Genomic DNA, 22,987 nt, shown 5'->3' on the forward strand with positions numbered 1-22,987 from the left:
ACACTCGGGTCCACAACTCTATTAGGAAATATATCCTTGAAGGCCTTCTCATCCATCTCGTTCACAATCTCGATCCTCTTTCTTAGAATCACCAACCGTTTTTGATGTAGATAAAAAAATCCTACATCCTCGGTACACAGCTCCCGGATCATAGAAATGTCACGACGCATCTCCCAGACAAGCGTCAGATTCTTCAACCATTCCAGCAGCGCAAACTTGATCCACCAGCATGTTGATCAAGTGTTTAGGCCAGTCCTGATTGACTTTGCACAGTCTTGGGAACACGCCTGCTCCTCTTCAGACACAACAGGAATGCAGCCACGCTGATTGAATCAAACGAATCGCAGCCGGGGGTATGAATCAGGGTAGAAAAAAGCCGCCTGTCAATCGTGTGGAACAACTTGGACACCTCATCAGGGACCTCAATAGCAGGAATCCAAGAGAAAATATTGGTTGAGGAGGCAAGGTTGTTTGAGGAGGCCATTGTTTGTGTTTGGTAGGTAGAAAGTATTCTTAGAGTTTTAGTGATGCAAGTGAAATGTAAAGGAAGCTTTGAGCAATATATGGAGCTGGCTAGTACTGGTTTATAATTATATACACTTACAGATCAGAATAGGTCCTCAGATATTCAATATTATTTATTTTTTGTATTGTTTTCGAGATTTCATTATCTGGGGTGCAAAAGATTCGATTTATTAGTATTATCTTGAGAAAATTTGTAAAATTTAAGCGATATACACAATATCCTTCTGGTATGGGAATAATTTGACCAATGAAAATAATAACATTTGGTGATAAAAGTAGTGGAGTCTAGTTTTTCTTTCGAGATTTTATTACTCAATTCGGAAAAAGGTCCTTGAAGGCCTTCTCAGCCATCTCACTAACAAACTTGGTCCTCTCCCTCAGAACCTCTAAACGCCTTGGATGTAGATAAACAAATCCTACATCCTGGTTACACAACTCCTGAATCATTGAAATGTCACCACACATCTCCCAGAAAAGCGTCAGATTCTTTAAACATTCCAGCAGCGCAACAGCTTGATCCGCCAGCATGTCGATCAATTGATTCGGCCAGTCCTGATTGACTATCTGCACCGTGTTGTGACTAAGCATGCTCCTCTCCAGCCACAACAGGAACGCAATAACGCTAATCGAGTCGAAAGAATTGCGACCAAGGGTGTTAATCAGGGTCAAGAAAAGCCGCATGTCAACTGTGTGGAACAACTTGTACTCCTCGTCAGAGATCTCGATAGCAGGTATCCAAGAGGCAAGGTTGGTTGAGGAGGCAACATTGTTTGAGGACGCCATTGTTTGTGTATGGTATGTAGAAAGTTGTTCTCCTCATCAAAGAAATGTTTTGATGTATCATAAACAATCCTCTTTTTTTGTACTTAAATTTTGAGATGAATTTCGAGGGATAAACAGTGTTCAGAATGACAAGAAGCATGATGTTTGTTTGAGAGGTGGCTCAGAAAGTTTGGCGATGAACTTGGTAGGAGGAGATATAAACTCGCCTAAAAAATAAAAGAGATGTGTTTGATGAGAGTCGGAAAGAAAAAGAGTAGGATATATATATATATATGGAGACAAAAAGAGTAGGATATATATATAGAGACAAGGAGAGAGATAGAGAGAGTGTGTGTTTTAAGATATGAATTATAAGTGAGAATATGAATAATATATAGGAGTGACTTGCGTAACGCTTCCTTTTGATAACTAAAATAATCCAACGGCTAGGGACGATCCTTTGCTACTTTCACACGGATCATCAATATGGACCGAATGATATACAATTTTAATAGACAAATAATAAGATGTAAAAGCGATCCGCGCAGAATGATTTTGACCAATAAAATTCTACCACACGGATCACCAATTGGACCTCATGATATTACACTATAAATGAATGACTTAGATATAAAGTTAGCGCGATCCGCGTGAAATGATTTTGACCAATATGAACTGCATGATATGCACTTTAAACGAACGGCTAAGATATTATATGATTCTGACTAATATTTTTTATTCATAAGATTTTTCTACTTATGTACTCAATCAATTCTCCAACAAATAATGAGTGCTAAAAGTATTAACATATGATATGTTTAAGGTGTATGTTGCAATGTATTTATTCATTTAATGCAATATTTAATCTTTAAATTTATAATTTTCAATAGTCTTAATAAAAATGATATCAGTTGTTTAATAAATCATATTTAACACATTTGATGAACATAACATGTAATTGAGGGGGTAAATGAAAACCTATACTAAAATCGTAATAAAATATAGAACATATTTATTTTTTATTTTTATATGAGATTCTGAACTAGACTTTAAATGTCAAGTATAATCGTTATTAAACTTTATCATTTTTATACTAATCACCACTTTCTTAATAAAAAGGGGATAATAATTCTAATGTCCCTGAACTATAGGTATTTTTTTCTAGGTCCGTGAACTAATAAATATAAATTTATAAGCAATTCAACTTTTGATTTTTTCTCATCGGAGTCCTTCCGTTAAAATCAGATTGACGCTGTTAAATCCGAAGAACATTCTTGAAGGTCCGAAGAATCAAAGGCAATTTTGAATATGATTCCAGTTTCCAAATTTAAAGTTTGAGTAACCAAATCGCTCATTTTTCAATACTCTATCCATCAACATTGTCAACATCACTGAAAAATTAATCGAATCAAAACCCTAATTCCATTCAAAAATTGAAAGTTTCCCGAACTGAATTTTGATGGTGTAGATGGGTAGAGGATTGAAAAATGAGCATTTTGGTTACTCAAGTTTCAAATTTGGACATCGAAATCACCTTCAAAGTTGCCTGTGATTCTCTGAAACTTTAAAAATGTTCTTAAGAGATTTGACACGTCACTGAAAAACTAACGACATTACTCAGATTTTAACGGAAGGACTCCGTTGAGAAAAAATCAAAAGTTGAATTACTTATAAATTTATATTTATAGTTCAGGGACCTAGAAAAAAGTGCTTATAGTTCAGACGTTACAATTAATTATCTCATAAAAAATGAATGTTTCTTGAAGTTAAAGATTAATGATCCAAAATAATTCAAAGTGTTTATTCTATAGGTATCTAAGCTTACTCGAAGTAATCCTGAGTATTTATTTTATAGGTACATAAATAAATATCCAGTCTACAGTGTATAGAATTTTCACAAGAATTTACAAGGAGCACTACATATATAAATTTGTACTTCACTTTGGTTAAGGGAGATATTGAGAGTAACAAAACAAATAAAGAAAAGTACGAAACATAATCTCGAAAAAATAAAGTAATGAAAGAGAATGAGTGTGACAATGGAGAAGACATTGTGGTCACTGTAAGGTGATCTCGTGTTGTAGCATTGTACATGTCTTATTTCAATAAAATATAGTATGCAAATATGTACTTTGTTCAATATTGATTTTGAAAGTATACCATATGCTATTTAAATATGCAATGCAATTGTATTTGGTATAATATTTTTTGATCTTGAAGCTGAAACCAACATATTATTGATGCCAATTTTTGTCACGGACATTAATTTAAGATTTTGTTCGAGTATTATTATAGAGCCAAAAAAAATTAGAGATTGATAATTTTGGAAAAACAATTAGAGTTTTTATGATTTGGGCATGCACTTTGGGAGAACTAACGATCATAGAGTTTCAGATCCATTTTCAAGGTGCCTACATATCCTTCTATAGGAATTAAACCCACGTACTTCTTGTTGGACCAATACTCCTTTTTTTTATGAGCAAGTGACCTGTATTTGTAAAATTTCTTCATTTAATATATTTCTAGTTGTAATATGTTTCTTCAAGTTAAAGATTAATGATCCATTGAGACTTTATTAATCTTTTTAATAAGTGTCAATACCCGTTATTGAATCGAGCTTATATTCACTATCACCAAGTCCCCAATATTAGGTACTTATTATGCTTTCGTTCTCTAATGTCTATAAGCTTGCATAATTTTCTAACTTATCCTGGCAGGGTGCTCATGTGTCATGCCCTCTACCTTTTGATCAAGGTTGACATGTACAAGGGTCTTTAACCTAACAATTTGAAATTGTTAAATTTTGTACTCACGAATAATTCTCTTGGTTACTCTAGAATATATTTAATATTTCCTGTTTACTAAGCACGTAATCATTTCAAATATGTAAATGTTAGGACATATCTTTTTTGAGATATTTTTAGTGTTAGCTTATTTACAAGTTAACTTCCGTGAGAGGTTTTGTGGTTGAACTCTTGCTTCCAAGCCTCAAGCAATTCGATCTGGGCCCAAATCATGCTTGAGTCTTCTTGCGCAGTGTATGCTTCCAAACATCATGTATTTTATTTATCAAATATCATACTCGATTCCACTTGCACATTCATGAAGTCATCTATAAGCCACAAAATTATTCGAGGACTCTACTTACCAATATCTCATCTCTTCTTCTGGTAAGTCGTCCCCGGTATATGAATTATCATAACATCAAATGCAATTTTTCGGCTAATTTGTGCTTCCAATTTTCAAAGTGTTTATTAATATATTTGATTTGGAATGCACACTAAATCGTACATATTCTTTGCCTCAATTGATGTATTACTTCAATATTGAAGTCGTACATGACAGTTAAAATTTATTCTCTCCAAGTAATCTTTAGCGGATCACAAGTTAGGATTAAATTTATTACTACCCCCGTGTTATCGTCAACGATCACATGCATGCAAATTTATTAATACATAAATTTATAAATGACATAAAAATATATATCTCTCATGCACGGTATAATATAGAAGTTTAGAACAAACGTAACTTATTTCAAGTCAAGGCAAGCAAATCTTGATTTCAAAATTGCATGTTCAGCCAGAGAGGTATTGTAAAATTAGCACTTCTTTATGCAGCCAACATTTTTTTTTGCAGTCCTTTCCTCTTCTTTCAATTTTATTGTTGCAGAGTGTTTGTCCTTCGGTTACCGAGTACAGAATGAGATTCTGATGTTTGAATTGCATCTTTGTGATTCCTTTTTGATTTACACATTGCTTGTAATATTTGTCTGTAATACGGTTTAGGAGTGAACTTGAGCAGCCTTTTGCCGACCGATTTGCAGGCTTCATCTCTATATATAGAGACAACATGAGAGTGTTGATGTGGTTTTGACATGATAGATACCGCATCAATCCTTCCAGAAATTTTACAACTGAACTATGCAGTGAACATGTGTGGCTCGTTGGCCTACTGATTAGTAGTTATAATCCTCCCTTGAGTTTGAGTTCCAATATCACACGCCATTGATTTCATAAAATTATTCATCATGTACTATGTCTGTCGCAGCGCTGTAGCAAGACTGCATAAGTACTTCCTTTTTTTTCCAGCTCCAGTGGGAGCATAATTCTTTTATTATGCCTCATACTTTTTCTTTTTTAAACAACTGCTGCTAGCTGCCTCCTTTTCTTTCCACAAGTTCGGCATTTTAACCTAGCCAGTTCACTTGATAAGTCTGATCTAACATCATCTTTACAACACCTCCTTGTACCATTCTCGTCACCGTGCATAACCTTTTTTTTCAGTAAGCTTGTAGTGCTTTTTATTCTTACTAAAGATTGTTGCATTGAGAACCTTTTATCATCCAGTTGCCTTGCAATTTATTTTTATCCTCCTGCCGCTAGATTTATTTGGCAAGAATTTTGGCACAGACTTGTTCCTTGTATGCTTCACATTCACACATTTTGTCCCTGAGCTACCTTCCTTCGATTGTGATCATGATGGCAGGAAGTAAGATATTTGTACTTTTTCCTATTGCTTAAGCTACCTTCCTTTGATTCTATCTTCCGATAATCATCTCGCCGACATTTCTATTTATTGATTCATCAGGTTGTTCAGTCCTTGCAAGTTTCGTATGCTCCTACAAGGTGATTTATAATCTTCTGAAAAACATCCAATACTTGTTTCTTGATAATTTTGGAACTTCAATTCTTCGATGTTCACATATTTCTTTTACATTCTGATGCCCCTGAATGATGGCACCAACCACCAGGGATAGACTCTTACAACCATGTATGGCTTTTCCAGCATCCCCGATTTTTCTTCTTTGATTCTTCTAAACTTTTTGAAGTTTCAAGTTGTTCACCAAATTCTCATGTATGGACTGCATCCGGTTACCTTGCAGCTGTCTCTCGTAACATATTCCTGGTCCAAATACACCTCCGGAGACAATGATATCAGTAATCTACCCAGAAAAAAGAGTTTATCTATCATCAAAACCATCAGTTCTTCATTGATCAAAAACCTCAAATACAAAATTTCTTCAGTTCAAATGTATGTATTGCTTTCTCAGCTTCTTCCTAAACAAGTAAAAGAAACAACGGTATAAGCAAATTTTGAGCATCTATTAGCTCTATGGGCTAGTAAATTTGTAAATTTTTACACTCTGTTAATTAAATAGATCTAACACGTACAACCACTGAATTACATAGACCCAACACGACACTACAAGAATCGATAAATACAATACACTAACGCAAATAGTATTAAAACACGCTCTGCCTCAATTATCCAATACACTAACGCTGTAACGCAAATATTATTATAACACTCTCTGACTAACTGGCCTTACAAAGCACCTGCTTCAAAACTAAAAATCACCAGAACACGATAAATGGTATATGGGTAAACTAGTACCAATCAAACAGAGATAAGCAGTAAACATATCAAACCAACTCGCCTTCTACTTCATAATTAGAATTTGATAATATAAATCGAAATGCGTCCCCGCCTGTTACTAATTTAGAGGATCTCCTATGCTTAAACTATAAATCAGAACAAAAAGGTTTTTCAATTGTGTTGGAGAGAACAAAATAGCAAATTCTTAAGCCTCCACTGAATAAGTTTATGACAACATTCATTAGCACTGAAAATTTACTGTTTCTGAAATTTACAATGTAGTTGCGTCCTAAGCGTTTTCCGAAATTTGAAATATCTGGCCAGATACTTAATTTGGTGATCAGACCCCCAACTCAATTAAAATAATTTTAAACACCGCAAGTGTGGAAATATTTTTCGCCTCATTTTTTTATTGGCAGTCTTTTCAAAAGATAGATATTAAAATGAAAAACACGCTCCCACTGTATGACACTTGGATCCTTCATTTTGTTGCATCTACCTCATCAAAAGTAAACTCCAATTTGCCAAGGGTCTGGCACCGGCAAACAGCCTATATATAAAAACTAGACAAATCATCTATAAACTTAATCTTATACCCAAAAATACCCACCTGTTTCTTCACAGCTTGCAAGACATTTTTCTTGAACCTTCCACATCAAAATTTGGATAAGTAGGCATATAAATAGCCTTAATATTCTTATTTTTTGACTCTCAATTAATTATTAGACAATGTATTTTCCTGGCAGTACTTTTTTCTTAAAAATTACATTTTTTTTATCGTAGGTAACCCGCAGACCTTTCACATCAAAATTTCGCAAAATTGGTTCATTCTTAGCCTCAGTCTAATAACAAAATAATTTTTAAAGATGTAATGTTAAGGTATTCAAAGCTAACAATGTCCAAAATATTATTTTTGGAGGAACTTAATTAACATGAAATGTATAATAAGTCATGTAGCAAATTAAGATAGCCACATAAACTATTGAGACACATGATAACAAGATAAAATATAGGCACTTAAAAGTATAATATTACCATTCTTTGCATAAGGAAGTTTAAAGATCTACTAGGATAAAATCTTGCGTAAAGGTGAAGAGATTTAAATTAAGTATTTAAAAATAAACTAGTACAGGAGCCCGTGTAAGGTAGGGGACACCTTAATAATTCATATATTTATATACGTTATGTACCATTCTTGATTACTGAGAAATTGTATTTCAAACAAATAAATAAAATAAACTATGGTTTAATTATGATAACGTAGGCATTATAAGATCAAACTATATTTGCCTTGAACATATATAAATAATCGATCTTTCGTGTTTAATGATGGCAAAATAAAAGATGAAAGAATTAAAAGTGCACCATGACTATACAATATTAATATATCATCAATGCAAGACACCTGTAAAGCATAATATAACAAAATATATAACCAAGGAAATATAACTCATCATGAAACATAAACAGATAAATAATGATAACTGTGAAGCACAGAAACCCTGAAGATAAAGACTGGATAAATACAAAGAATCAAAAGATGGAATTAATGCTCGAAGTCCGTCACCAGGTCATTGAAAGAAGTTCATTAATATGTTCAAGCCTCTGTGAAGAATAAAATGTCAAAAGAATTCTAGTGATAATGAAATGTATTGATTTGAAGTATTGAGGATCAAGGGTTTTAGTGATTAAAGCAATGAATGACCAATAAGTTGTATCAGCTCAAAATTTTAAAAAGATTGAGTTAAATCAATTCAATGCTAGTTGTTTGTGAACCATACCAGTGCACCAAGTATCAACACATCAGAAAAAAATTAATTTAATCATACAGAAGAATTGAAGTTGATATAATATAGAGGGGATCAAAGGATAGAAGAATTGAGATGTACTTGAAAAGGTTCTGAAAATTATTTAAGTCTTGAAAGTTGCACTTTAGGAGCAAGAGAATGAAAAATTTTCTAAGTCAATAATGCATACAAGGAAGAGAATGTCGCCAGTGAACTCCCCTAGGATGCTAGTGTGCGCAAGTGAGTGATCCAAGGAGTCTCCTAGTTGCAACTTAGTATAAATACTAAGTATTATACTCCTTGTGGTCGCAACTTGTGAAGAAATGAAGGGAAATCTCTCTAAGGAACACCCTAGACACAAGTGAGCATTCTAAGGCCTCTCTAGTCGCCACTTAGCATATAAACTAAGTGAAATCTTTCCAAGAAGCACTCTATGCGCAAGTGAAATCTCCAGGAGCATCTCTAGGTGCAACTCTAAAATAATTACCAAGGAAAATATATCTCCCGTGTGCGCAAGTAAATAAATAATACAAAGTATTATTTTCCCTCTAGTAGCCACTTGTTACTTAATGAATTCATTGAACATAAAAGCAATGTATTTTGCACTTGACTGAGAATAAGCCATGTGTCCAAAGTAAATTGAAGACTACACAACAGAAGCAGAATGAATTGAATTTATTCAGTTATCTTCCTCAGCTCCCAACTGTATTTTTATGAATCACCACTAAAGGCCAAATTTTTTAGCTTGCAAACATACTGTTATGCTGTTGAATTTATTGTAGCTAATCAATTGATTGATTAGAGTGTAGCAACCTCAAGGTTTATTTAACAAAAAATATATTCCTGGAATTGTTTTGTATCTATTTGATTCCGTATATTTAACGAAGAACTTGAAACGAATCGAAAAAGATTGTAGGTACCGTATTCAACCACCATTCTACGATACTTTGGGACTACCAATTTGTATCAGAGCATGTTGATTGACATACAAATCAAGATCCGGAGAAAGAAACCAAATCAAACAAGTTCTTGAAAATTTTCTTGAAATTTTATAATTTTCAAAAATTCTAAATATTAAAATTTTAAATAATTTTAATTCCACCAAGATGATGAACAACCAAAGAATTGGAAGTATCAAAGTTCGCCCATTTGATCGAGAAAATTACAACCTATGGAAGAAAAATATGATGTTATTCATTAAAACTTCGAATCTACTATATATTGGGATATTACTGAATGGTCTTTATGTTCCGATGGAAGTTGTTGTTGAATCGTCTACCGCAACCGGTGTAAGAATTCCTTCCACATCTACTCCCAGAGATCCGTCCAAATATACGGAGACCGACAAGGAGTTGATAAATCTGGACACAAGCATTCAACTCATAATAGTAGAATGGACCAATAAAGATATGAGTCATCAATTCTTAGGAGGTAATAATGCAAAGGAAATGTGGGAAACCATTGAGTTGTTAATGGAAGGTACTGTTGAAGTCAGGAAAACAGAATGGATATCTTGATGACTCAACATGAAGCGTTTAAACTATAATCCGGAGAAACACTTTCTTCTCTTTTTGAAAGATATGTAAGACTGCTGAGTAAACTGAAATTACAAGGGAAAGTTTATCCGATACGTGAGTCTAACAGGAATTTCATGCTGACTCTACCAGTTCACTTAGAACAGAAGAACACATCCATCAGAGAAAGACATGACTTTATCACCATGCCCTTGATGTGATTTCTGGAAAATTGAGAACCCATGAATTGGAATAAGAGCAGCCGGTTTGGTTGACAGCAAGAGTACGGTAGTTGCAAAAACCACTGCACTTGTTGCTCATGAACCTAAAACTTTAGAAGTCAAGGTTACACTCTCCTCGACAATCAAGGAAATTGATGTAGCTGAAATTACTCAAGATGAGCCGGAAGATAAAAGTGAGTTCTATACTCAGGAAGAACTTGAAGAGTTGGAGGATAAATCCATGGCTTACATGGCTTCAAAATTCAGTCATGTTAGATTCAGAAAAAAGCCCAACTACAAGTCAAGGGGTTCATCTGGCAGATTTCAGAAAGGAAGCTACTCATCAGGGTCAAGCTCCAGAGGAGGTTACAAGTCAATCTGGGTAGACAAAAGCAAAATAAGATGTTACAACTGCAATGAATTGTGACACTTCGCATCTGAATGCAGAAAGCTCAAGGTAGCAAAAGGAAAGGATTCCTATGAAAAGTAAGAAACTTACGAAGATCTGAAGAGACAAAATAAAAAGCTGAAACAAAAGCTGAATTCATATGTGGTTAGTTGCTGAAAGAAAAAGATGGGATGATACTTATTTAGATGAAGAGGATGAGTATGTGAATCTAGCTCTTATGGCAGACTCTACAGATGAATCACCACAATCATCTCAGATTTTTGAACTTACCACTATTGATATATCTGAATCTGAATTTGAATATAAATCTACTGTGCATGAGCTTACTTTAAAATTATATAATGTTCATACAAGCATATAAATTGAAATGATAAGTTAGTTCTTAAAGTTGAGAGTCTGAACTCTAGAAATGAAGAACTAGAATTGCTTCTAGTTGCCTTAGAAGACCTTAAGCAGAAAAATAAATAACTAGAAAATAAGGTTAAGTGCAACGCAGACATAGAAGCCATTCTTAGAACCCAAATTGCTGATTTAGAAAATAAGTTACAGGTGTTTAAGAATGCAGCCATGACTCAGAAGGAGATAATAGATAGTCAGAGGCTTAAGTCTAAGACATCCATAGGACTTGACTATTCTAAGTTAGCAGGTAAGAAACATGTTGATGCATCAGAGACCAATATGTTTGTCTCAGAGAAGGTACCATATGTTATAAAGGATGTTATATCTCCGTTGTTCACTGAACCTATTTCAGAACCTTTAGATGAGGTAAGTTTGTTAATCAATGAAAAATTGATTGCTGAGGATAATGAGAAAGAGAAGGTAGAGGTATTACCTAAGACTCTTAAGGTTTCAGTTAAAAAGGCAAAACCCAAAACTGACCAAGATTACATAGCGAATAAACAAGGACCAGACACACTTAAGAAATCAGACACCATAGATGACTCTAAGAATGATGAGAGTGTTAAGGTTAAGTCTAAGAAGAACAGGAATGGCAAGGTAGATGTGAATAAGAAATCTACCTTTGCATCTTCCTCATCTGCATCTAGAAAATTGTTTAATAAATGTAATTATGTTGCACACCTTACACATGCATGCACAAAGGTTAAATTATATCTGTTGCATCTTCTAGTATGACTGCCATGCCTAACATGCCTAATTTTCATGAGCCCAGTGGTGTAATTAGTAGTGGTAATGCAGATCATATAGAAAGCCCTACAAGAAACATTACTCACAGATCATAATCATTAATTCATGGTGGCAGCAACTCAGGGGGAGCAGGAAGAGGATCTATAGTTCACACTTAACATAGAACAAGGGAAAACATCAAGATCTTATATGCCTAGACAAAGAGTATGGAACATAGACCATCCTTTTGAGCTGATCGTTGGTGATCCTGAAACAGGAGTAAGAACTAGACGTGCCACACAGAATAAATGTCACTTTTCAGGGTCTCTCTCAGAAATGGAACCTAAGAAAGTAGATGAGGCACTTGAAGATCCAGATTGGGTTATTGCTATGCAAGAAGAACTCAATCAGTTTGAAAGGAAGAAGGTATGGAAGCTGGTACCCCGACCAAAAGAAAAGTCAGTGACTGGCACCAAGTGGGTATTCAGAAATAAGTTACATGAAGATGGCATTGTAACGAGAAACAAGGCCAGCCTGGTAGATAAAGTTTACTCTCAAAAAGAGGGAATAGATTATGATGAAACCTATGTTCCAGTAGCTAGGCTTGAGGGAATCAAGATGTTTCTGGCATTCGCAGCACATTCAGACTTTAAAGTTTATCAAATGGATGTGAAAATCGCATTTTTGAATGGGAAGTTGGAAGAAAAAGTGTATGTGGAATAACCTCCAGGTTTTGAAGATCCAAATCTGGTTGACTTTGTATACTTTCTATTCAAAGCTCTCTATGGACTCAAGCAAGCACCAAGGATATGGTATGACACTCTCTCAGAATTTCTACTTGAAAATGGTTTTGCTAGAGGTGTTGTAAATAAAACCCCGATTCATAAAATGCACAAAACTGATATGATATAGTGCAAGAATATGTTAATGAAATTATATTTGGTTCTACTAATGATGATCTTTGCAAGAGATTTCTAAGCTAATGCAGAGTAAGTATGAAATGAGCATGATAGGAGAGTTGAACTACTTTCTTGGGTTACAAGTGAGTCAAAGGAAAGATGGTATATTTATTTGTCAATCCAAGTACATCAGAGAACTTCTCAAGAAGTACAATCTGGAGGATTCAACTCCGGCAAAAACCCCTATGCCAACAGTTTCTAAGCTTGATTAGGACAAAACCAGTAAGAAAGTTGACATCACAAGCTATAAAGGTATGATAGGCTCGTTATTATATTTTACAACAAGTAGGCCAAATATTATGTTTGCAACATGCTTATGTGCTAGATTTCAAGCTGGTCCTAAAGAGTCTCATCTTATAATTGTTAAACGGATTTTTAGGTATCTTATAACATGCTTATGCTTATGCTCCGAGGCCCTTATTCACAGAACTTGAGGCTGAAGAATTGGAAGAAGGGGAAATTGATGAAAGTGATGTTCCTCAAGGGTTTGAATCTGTGTATGAAGAAGTTGAGGTAGAAGAAAGGAAGAAGATCTCAGAGGATGAAGAGTATGAGGATGAAGATGCTTTCACGGATGATTGTATGTTCTATGGAGCTATTGAAGAATATAAACTATCATATGAAGCAATTTAAGATGAGATAGAAAGATCAAGAGCAAGAGTCCATAGAGCTGTTCAAAGAAAGAAAGCTAGAGAAGCGAGAGAATCATATCTTTAAAGAACCAGAAGAGGAAGCAAGTTGGATGAAGTGAAAAGAAAAATGGACAAACCGGAAACGTATCTGAAGATATACACTGATAACAGAAAGCTCTCAAATGTTGTGGAAAAATTAAGGGAACGCTTTGTGAACATTCATGCTTTCTTTCACGAGTTCAGTCAGATAATCACTGGTGTCACGGTGAATACTTTGAAGAATGGGCGGAGAATTTATGTTAATCACATTGAAGGAATCCAAATAAAAATATCCACCAGTGTGTTGAGGATTCTAAACATAGTTGAACTGTTTGTCCTGAATACAAAAATCCCATGGTCGACCTCACTAGAGAATGAATACTTCAGAGACAAGCTTCACAAAATGATGATGGATGTGTCTCCTCAAGCATTCCTTGAACCATTTGTAATCAAGAGGTTTGAAGATGGAAGAATGCAGAACATAACAATGTCTGATGAACATTTGAGACTCATTCGATATCTTCAACTCACCTTTCTTGAAAGTCAACTTAGAAGCAAGAGAGTAAAGCTGAAAGCTTTTGGAGTGAAGATCAGAAGCATATCTCAAAGCTGTTGAAGCACTGTATGCTTATAGGTTGAATGACAAAATGATCAGGGATTCTGAAAAGGAAATGAGAAAGCTGAACAGAGCATATCATGAAATGGTGTTCATAAATGGGGTGGCAGAAATTGATCTTCTGAAAGATAGTGAACCTATTATCAGCAAGGATGACGAAGGGGATCTAGTCTTTGATATCAATAAAAAGAAGATTAAAATCAAAGATTTTAGAGCAAGTGAATCAAACTCAATCAAGTAAGCCTTGTTGGATGTCAAAATATCTACATGCAAAGAAGACACGATTTCCCTGATTCCAATCATTGAAATACTTGAGGAAGTAGTGGAAGAAGAGTCTATCAACAACACTAAAAGAGTACAAGACCATCATAAAAAGATAACTGTCTTTGTAATGGAAAGAAAATCTACAATATTGCTTAGTCTTCTCCACAAAGTCTCTAAGATCAGGTATCTTCAACTGATGCTCAAAGAGCTGAACAATCCACCACCCAAGAAGGCACTTGAAACTGAAACTGGTGATTTTGTTCAAGCTAGATTGAATGAACTTCTGAATAGACAGAAAGAAAGGAAGAAATGAGCATCTCATCCAGACTCTACACAGTCATTAGATTCTAAGAAGAAAGCTACCAAAAAAAGTCTGTTCAGACTGAATATACTGAAGAAGAAGGTAGTCAAGGCAAGAGGCAGAAGAAATCAAAGACAAGGAAGACATAGTTTATTTGTTCAAGCTAGAGGAACACTTCTTATATTTGTAATTTGTAATTTAAGAAATCTGGAATTGTATATGTGATCCAGAATGCATTTAATATTATTCTCTGTTTTTCAGTATGTACTTTTTCTTATTGTCAGTTGAGTTATCCTTTAGGGATTTGCATTTAATATAATATAGAGGAGATCAAAGGATGGAACAATTGTTTTATATTAATAAAATAATATATTTCTCGAATTGTTTTGTATCTATTTTGATTCTGTATATTTAATAAAGAACTTGAAACGAATCAAAAAAGATTGTAAGTATCGTATTCAAACCCCGTCTGCGATATTTTGAAACTAATAACACCAACCATTACTAACAATGTTTATAACATGAATTAATCATTAAATTAGTCTAAAGAATATGCAACATACTAAACTTTTTTTAGTGTTCTACATATACACATGCACAAAAAGGGAAAATGCTAGGTAACCCAAAAATTTCCCCAAATATTGATGTGTATATGTAGAACACATATACACATCAATATTTAGAACACTAAAAATTTCCCCAAATATTGATGTGTCTGTGTATAATTGGTAAGTTTTCTAATAAAAAATATGAGTACCCACATGTATACAACCCATGAATTGAAATCCACCACTTGTTTATCTGGAAAAGGTTTGGGGAAAGTTTTAGGATATGTAGCACTACTCCACAAAAAGATATCCGAGTAGCAGAGAAACCAAATGCAAAAAAACATTCTATTTTTGTTACAAAACTTTTCAGGTTATTATTTTGGAAAAATACGTTAAGTTTCAATTGCATCATACTAAACAACTATAAAATGTTTGCCTAAAACTACAGTAATAATCAAAACTCATTAAACACTCGTTAAGCATTCGAACCAGTGGACATAGATCATCACACAATACTTATGCATGAGAAATTACAAATATTTAAAGAGAGGTCGGTACAAATTAATCCCCAATTTATGGGTCATATGTTTTGGTGTAACCAAAAGTAATTAGGTACTCCATCGTTCCGAAAAAGTTTTTCCTACATTTTTGCCACAATCCTTAGATTTATAAGAAGGGGTCCGGTTTAGGGCAAACAATAGTTACTACTCATACAATAGGGTTTTTGGTGTGAATATATGGGGTCCCCATTATTTTACTTATTGCAGAATAATTCTACAGTATGGTATGCGATTTCCCTTGACCATGATAACCCACTTGTCCACAAATTTTCTCAGCATCGAGGTCTCCACTACGATGTAAGCACCAATGTCTCAGGAAGTTCTCACCATCGAGGTATCCATTACGATGTAAATTATTATATTTAATTGAGAATAAGATATACTTAAAAAAAATATTATCTTACGAGCAAGCGTTTCATTCATTAAAAATTTAGGATATGAACTATTACTATAATCTTCAACACTTTCTGAAGCTCATGTATATGAACCTGCCTCAGGTGAATTATTTGACATATTTCAGAATTGTAAAATAACTTAGGTACTTGTAGCTAGGAAGCAACTAAGGGCTATGAGCCTCCTTATCAACCAGTTAGCATACTAGTTACAAAATTGTAGTGGCATAACAAAATTATGAAACACCGACAGCAATCAGAAGCTTCAAATATCTTCTAGTTATCGAAAGAGTAAATAGTGCAAGATAAGCATATATATAGCCTTACTGTATAAAAAATACAGAATCACCAGCAACACGCCTCTTTGCACTTACAAACACACTCCGTACTGTTGTAATTATATGTCCCTCTAGCTAGCCTGCAGTAAAAACAATTAACATGATATTATTTTCCTAGGACACTTTTCCAGGATCAAGGCAATAGACTAAAAAGAATACTTCTCGATTACCTTCACTGTACTGCTAGCTATACTTGTTCCTTTAGGACCATCAATACCAATTATGCTTAAACAAATAGTAAAAAAATATATTTACAGTACCAAATATTTTAAATTACTTAATGCACTATTTGTGATCATATAATAGATCTAAAGCCCCTACAGAGAGAACCTCTCAAAAATCATTCTGTAGTAGTATGATTTCTTTGGCATAATCATTAAATTGAATGATAGTTGTATTTAGTTGAACTTTGGAGATTAGAGAGATGCTATAAATAAGATTTATTAAAAATCCAGAAATGATGCAATGCATGTAGTGAGCTTTCTCATTGATCCAATTGCGGCTAACATTATCACTGAACTGATCTCTTAACATTTATAAAATGTGATGCATGACATAATATGATTTAAACAAAAGAAATTGGACCAATGATATATGAAGGTTGGAGTAATTGGTTTTGAGAAGTATTATTACAGCATTAACATATTAAGAGATGAAAATGTAAATTTACCAGAACGATCTTCACCACCAGCTTGAAAGGCTGTATCCTCCTCTCCAGAATCACCTATCATAACTATAAAAAACACCCTCTCAGTATCATAATAATTTTCTGACAAGTATAATGTTCATTTTACGTAAAAGGTCAAATTACAAAGAGTGTAAATCCTCCCTAAAATTAACAAAAACAATTCAATTGATCTGAATTGTTTATTATTGTACATAATACTACATTAAAAAATAAATACATAGATGTAACATCCAAAAGAAATAATGAACATCCAATGCATCAGCACGTCTAACATGTATAATCAGCCGAAGATCAAAAGATATAATTAAATCAATAACCTAGAACTTGTACCAGGATACTAACCTTTTTACTGTATATAGGCCAGCAAGACTCATGTTCTCGGCACACATTTCATCTCCATTCACCCTCTACAGTAGTTCACTGAGCTATCTCAGTGAAGCTGGCAGAGCTAGAGCCTTTGGCGCAACCCGGATGCTTTTCTAAGGGCACATGACTGAACAAAGAGTTCGTGTATATGCAATATCAGTAGCCAAAGCCAATTGTCACAAGAATTAATTAAATCAGAGTCCCATCCGTGACCCGGCATTGTGATATCTCTAACGCAAAGCCCTAAACTTGCGTTATACTGAGGGATAATAACTAGAGAGAAGAAGCACTGTCAAGACTGCGCTGAATTTCCTCTTTTACCTGATGACTGTTTCAACACTTTTATATATCTGTTCTCAAACCTATGAGTAAACATATAAAATTTTATATGATAATTAACATAAAACCCATCTAAAATACCTGTGTTTTTTCATCAAACAGTGTGCGAGTTAATAATACTCCAGATTATTCATGAATATAATCTTTTAATTGAGGAAGAGAACCTGGCAAGCAATTTGTTATACAAATAGAACAAACTATCCAAGGCAGCCCATTTTTAGAATTTGGTAAATGAAAACTTTAGCAAGGATACAAAAAGAAAAAAAAAAATTCACCAATGCCTTACTTTTCAACTGAATAACTTAAGGGATATAAACCTAATCTATCATGGTCATATGAGTGTAGATTTAGGTAGTTGATCAGAGGAAGGAGTGGATCATTTCAGTTTTCGATTTGTGTTGCATGCACTCTAGCGGTTTGAATGTTATCGCTATACTCCATCGTATTTACCACTTCCTCTACATTCAAAATGCATGCAAAATGTACAATTTAATATCAACCAAAAATGCATAAAGAAAAATGGAATATTTTTCACAAAATATACACTGATGCCAAGGAGTGAACATTTACTTAAACAACATCATTTTTCAATGCCACAAAAAGTGCCAAATTCGAAACTCTTTCGGTAGATTTTAGTGATTTTTTTCTAAACAACAAAATGGTCGATTACAATAATAAATATAGTTACAAGTGTAAAACTTTAATTGGTCCAAATCATGAAGTTACGGCACATACATGATTCCCAATAAATGTGGAAGACATCCAAAGTTAGTTCGAAATAACAGTGCAGTGTAGTAATAGTGTTGGCTGTTGGCTAGGATCCACATCTGTTCTCAACCATTCCTTTCAAAATCATATACAAAGTAAACTTAACAGTAGTAGACTAGTAGCTAAATTTGAATGTCGCTGAGAGTACCAAATTGCATAATAATGCTTAGAGTAAACTTTAAATCTACCATCATTAAATCATTAACGAGAGATTTCAACATCAACCATCATCATACGCCTAAAAAGCTAAATGCATTCATACTCATAAAACAAACAATTATACTCACATAGAAAATAGAAAGTAGTCGATCACATCAAAACCATTGAGCCTGAGTATGCACAAATAGAAAGCAGTTGATCAGATCATTGCCTTGAGGCTTGAGTATGGGCACACAACTAGAAAGCATTTGATCAGACCTTGAGGCTCGAGTATGGCTCACAAACTCTATCTATGTCCCTGACTATGGCGATTCTCCCGACTCCTTATATATTGACTATTTATTATGCATATGTCCATAACAGTTGAATATCCGCAGACTACATAAACAAAGACTAGGTCTAAACTACTGGCCTGTATTGTAGCTATTAGATGTATATCCAAGTTGTTGTAACGCAAATCTTCTTATCAGATAAATACTACCCACGTCTGTAGGATCAGATATAGCAATACTAGATTTAATTGTAATCTGTAAAATTCTATCTGTACTTCTCCTGGCCTATTTAAATTGGCTGACACACTCAATATACAAAAAGCAAATTATTTACATGAGATAGTATCTCCTATCTTTTCCTGTTATGGTATCAGAGCAGTATCGCTTTACAGCCTATTTTGATCCTTTCAATTCTAATATTACTCCTAGTTTCATAAATCTACAAACCAAATTCATCATGGCTACATCCAGTACAACAGACTCAAGTGTTAATGTCGCAGCAGACACACAAGTTATTCAGGTAAATGCACCTACTCATCTCCCCACAAAATTGATCCAGACGAATTTCCTGGTGTGGCGCACTCAACTCCAATCTGCATTAATCGGACTAGGCGTCATAGGCTATATTGATGGCATAATTACTCCTCCTAACAAACTTCAAAAAGATGGAACATTGAATCCGGCATTCGCAATTTGGAATCGCCAAGACAAAATTATTTTGAGTGCAATTCTTGGAAGCTGCCATGAATTGATCCAGCCACTTATTTCTACTGCAGAGGCATCAAAAGAGATGTGGGATCGTCTCTTAACACTCTTTGCAAACAAATCAAGGTCTAGAATCATTTCCCTCAAAAGTCATCTTCATGACAATTCATGCAACTCTAGAACTATTTCAGAATATCTTCAAGATGTTCGATCCACCGCTGATGAGCTCGCCCTTGCTGGTCATCCAATTGCTGACGATGATTTAGTTCTTCATGTTCTTGCGGGACTTGGACACGACTACAAGGACATCCGTGCTGCAATAAAGATGCGTGATTCTCCCATGTCATTCACTGAACTTCATGAAAAGCTAACTGATTTTGAAAGAGGGCTTAAAATCAAACAACCTGAGCCCGTAGTCATTACTGCAAATTTCACTCACAAAAATGGTAACAATTCACGAGGCACGAATCATCATATGTACACTGGCTCTCGTCAAAACACAAACTTCAGCTCGTCAGATCGTCAAAGTGGAAATCGTTTTCAAAATAATTGGGGGAGCCGCCAACAACCGTTGTCCTTTAACAATCGACCAGCGACCTATTGTCAGTTTTGTCAACGACCTAATCATAGCACCAAGGCATGCCGATAACTTGCTAAATTTCTCAAAGATAATTATATTCAAGCTCCATCTCCAACGGCAAATAATATTGTTGTACACTCTCAACCTTCTCAACAGTGGCTTTTTGATACTGGCGCATCTCATCACATCACAAATGACCCTGCTGCATACACAAACTTCACTGATTATGGTGGTCCAGATGAAATTTTGATCGGCAATGGTTCAGGTTTAAAAATCACACATACAGGCACATCACAATTATGTTCCACAAAAAAATCACTTCAATTGAACAATGTTCTTTGTGTTCCTTCATTAAATCAAAACTTGATTTCTGTTGCTAAGCTTTGCTCCACTAATCATGTATCTATTCACTACAAGAAATTTGCAATCAGACAACGCTTGACAAACAACGGTTAAAAAAAAAACCGTCGTCCTAAAAAATCAAACAACGGTGAATTGATTTTACAGAAAAAACAGTTGTGTGAGCTCCAGAACAAACAACGGATATTCATCTTTTTTAAACTGTTGTACAAGTTGTATCCTCTCATCGAGTCAGACAACAGTTTTTTAAATATAGTGTTGTTGTAGATCTTTAACACAACTATTACAAACCGTTGTTACTATGTTCACGTATAGGGATATAAGACAACGGTTTTGACATTACATTGTGTAATTGAGACAACGGTTTTTTAGAAAGGTTGTCCTCTAAACCATCAAACAACAGAATGAAACCGTTGTCTGAGGAATTTCAATGGGTACCACGTATTGAGGTGGCAGCACGTGATAGGTGGTAAATCATTCACAAGGATTGCTGACGTGGCGAAATGAGAGCCCTTCATTGATATGAGATTTGATATTGGCCGTTAGATCGAAAAATAGCCGAATTCTTATACAACGGTTTTATGTTAAATCAAAAGTGTTGTCTTAGTTGGTCTCATACAAGCTTTTAGATATTACGTTGTGTAATTCACACAACAGTTTTTACAAGGGTTGTCTTAGAAAACTTCATACAATGGAAGAAAACAGTTGTCTGAAATAGTTATTTTATAATTTCAATGGGCACCACCTGATGAGGTGGCACCCCATGATTGGTTGTAAACATTTTACTCGGATCGCTGAAGTGTCTGAATGATAGCCCTTGATTGAAATGAGATTAGATATTAGCCGTTAGATTGAAAAAAGCTAATATGCTCACACAACGGTTTTATAATAAAAAAAGCGTTGTCTTATTTTATCTTTACACAATGGTGTTTCAAGGAAACCATTGTAAAAGTATTACTCTATAAATGAGATTTCCGGTTTACAAGATTAATTTCTAAAATAAATTTTTTCGACGATCCAACCGTATAGATGTTAAGATATATCAATTTTAGTCATATGAAAAAATTATTAAAAATTTGAAATTCATCTTGCACGTCAAGATTAGAAAAATCCAGTAAAACTACCCCTTCGAACAACGAAACTCGTTCCCGATTTACTAGATTAATTTTTAAATTGATATTTTCGAAGATCCGACCGTACGGATGTTAAGATATATCAATTTTAGTCATATGAAAAAATTATTAAAAAAATTGAAATTCATCTTGCATGTGAGGATTAGAAAAATCCAGTAAAATTACCTCTCCCGACAACGAGACTCTTTCCCGATTTACAAGATTAATTTTTAAAATGATTTTTTCGACGATCCAACCGTACGGATGTTAAGATATATCAATTTTAGTCATATAAAAAAATTATTAAAAAATATGAACTTCATCTTGCATGTCAGGATTAGAAAAATCCGGTAAAAGTACCCCTCCCGACAACGAGACTCGTTCCCGATTTACAACATTAATTTTTAAATTGATTTTTTGGACGATCCAACCGTACGGATGTTAAGATATATCAATTTTAGTCATATGAAAAAATTATTAAAAAATATGAACTTCATCTTGCATGTCAGGATTAGAAAAATCCGGTAAAAGTACCCCTCCAGACAAAGAGACTCGTTCCCGATTTACAAGATTAATTTTTAAAATGATTTTTTCGACGATCCAACCGTACGGATGTCAAGATATATCAATTTTAGTCATATAAAAAAATTATTAAAAAATTTGAACTTCATCTTGCATGTCAGGATTAGAAAAATCCGGTAAAAGTACCCCTCCCGAATTCGAGACACGTTCCCGATTTACAAGATTAATTTTTAAAATGATTTTTTCGACGATCCAACCGTACGGATGTTAAGATATATCAATTTTAGTCATATGAAAAAATTATAAAAAAATACGAACTTCATCTTGCATGTCAGTATTAGAAAAATCCGGTAAAAGTACCACTCCCGACAACGAGACTCGTTCCCGATTTACAAGATTAATTTTTAAAATGATTTTTTCTACGATCCAACCGTACGGATGTTAAGATATATCAATTTTATTCATATGAAAAAATTATTAAAAAATATGAACTTCATCTTGCATGTCAGAATTAGAAAAATCCGGTAAAAGTACCCCTCCCGACAAAAAGACTCGTTCCCGATTTACAAGATTAATTTTTAAAATGATTTTTTCGACGATCCAACCGTACGGATGTTAAGATATATCAATTTTAGTCATATGAAAAAATTATTAAAAAATTTGAACTTCATCTTGCATGTCAGGATTAGAAAAATCCGGTAAAAGTACCCCTCCCAACAACGAGACTCGTTCCCGATTTACAAGATTA

At 34.2% G+C, this 22,987-nt stretch overlaps 1 protein-coding gene across 1 annotated transcript; it reads right to left on the reverse strand.

Moving 5' to 3' along the window:
- Window positions 1-837: 837 nt before the first annotated feature.
- LOC141686564 (uncharacterized) lies at window positions 838-1,308 on the reverse strand. Its single transcript, XM_074491591.1, has one exon. It carries the CDS (start codon window positions 1,306-1,308, stop codon window positions 838-840), a length of 471 nt encoding a protein of 156 aa, XP_074347692.1.
- Between the last annotated feature and the right edge of the window lie 21,679 nt (window positions 1,309-22,987).

The sequence above is a fragment of the Apium graveolens genome, chromosome 2 (assembly GCF_009905375.1).
Source record: "Apium graveolens cultivar Ventura chromosome 2, ASM990537v1, whole genome shotgun sequence".
Taxonomy (NCBI): Eukaryota; Viridiplantae; Streptophyta; class Magnoliopsida; order Apiales; family Apiaceae; genus Apium; species Apium graveolens.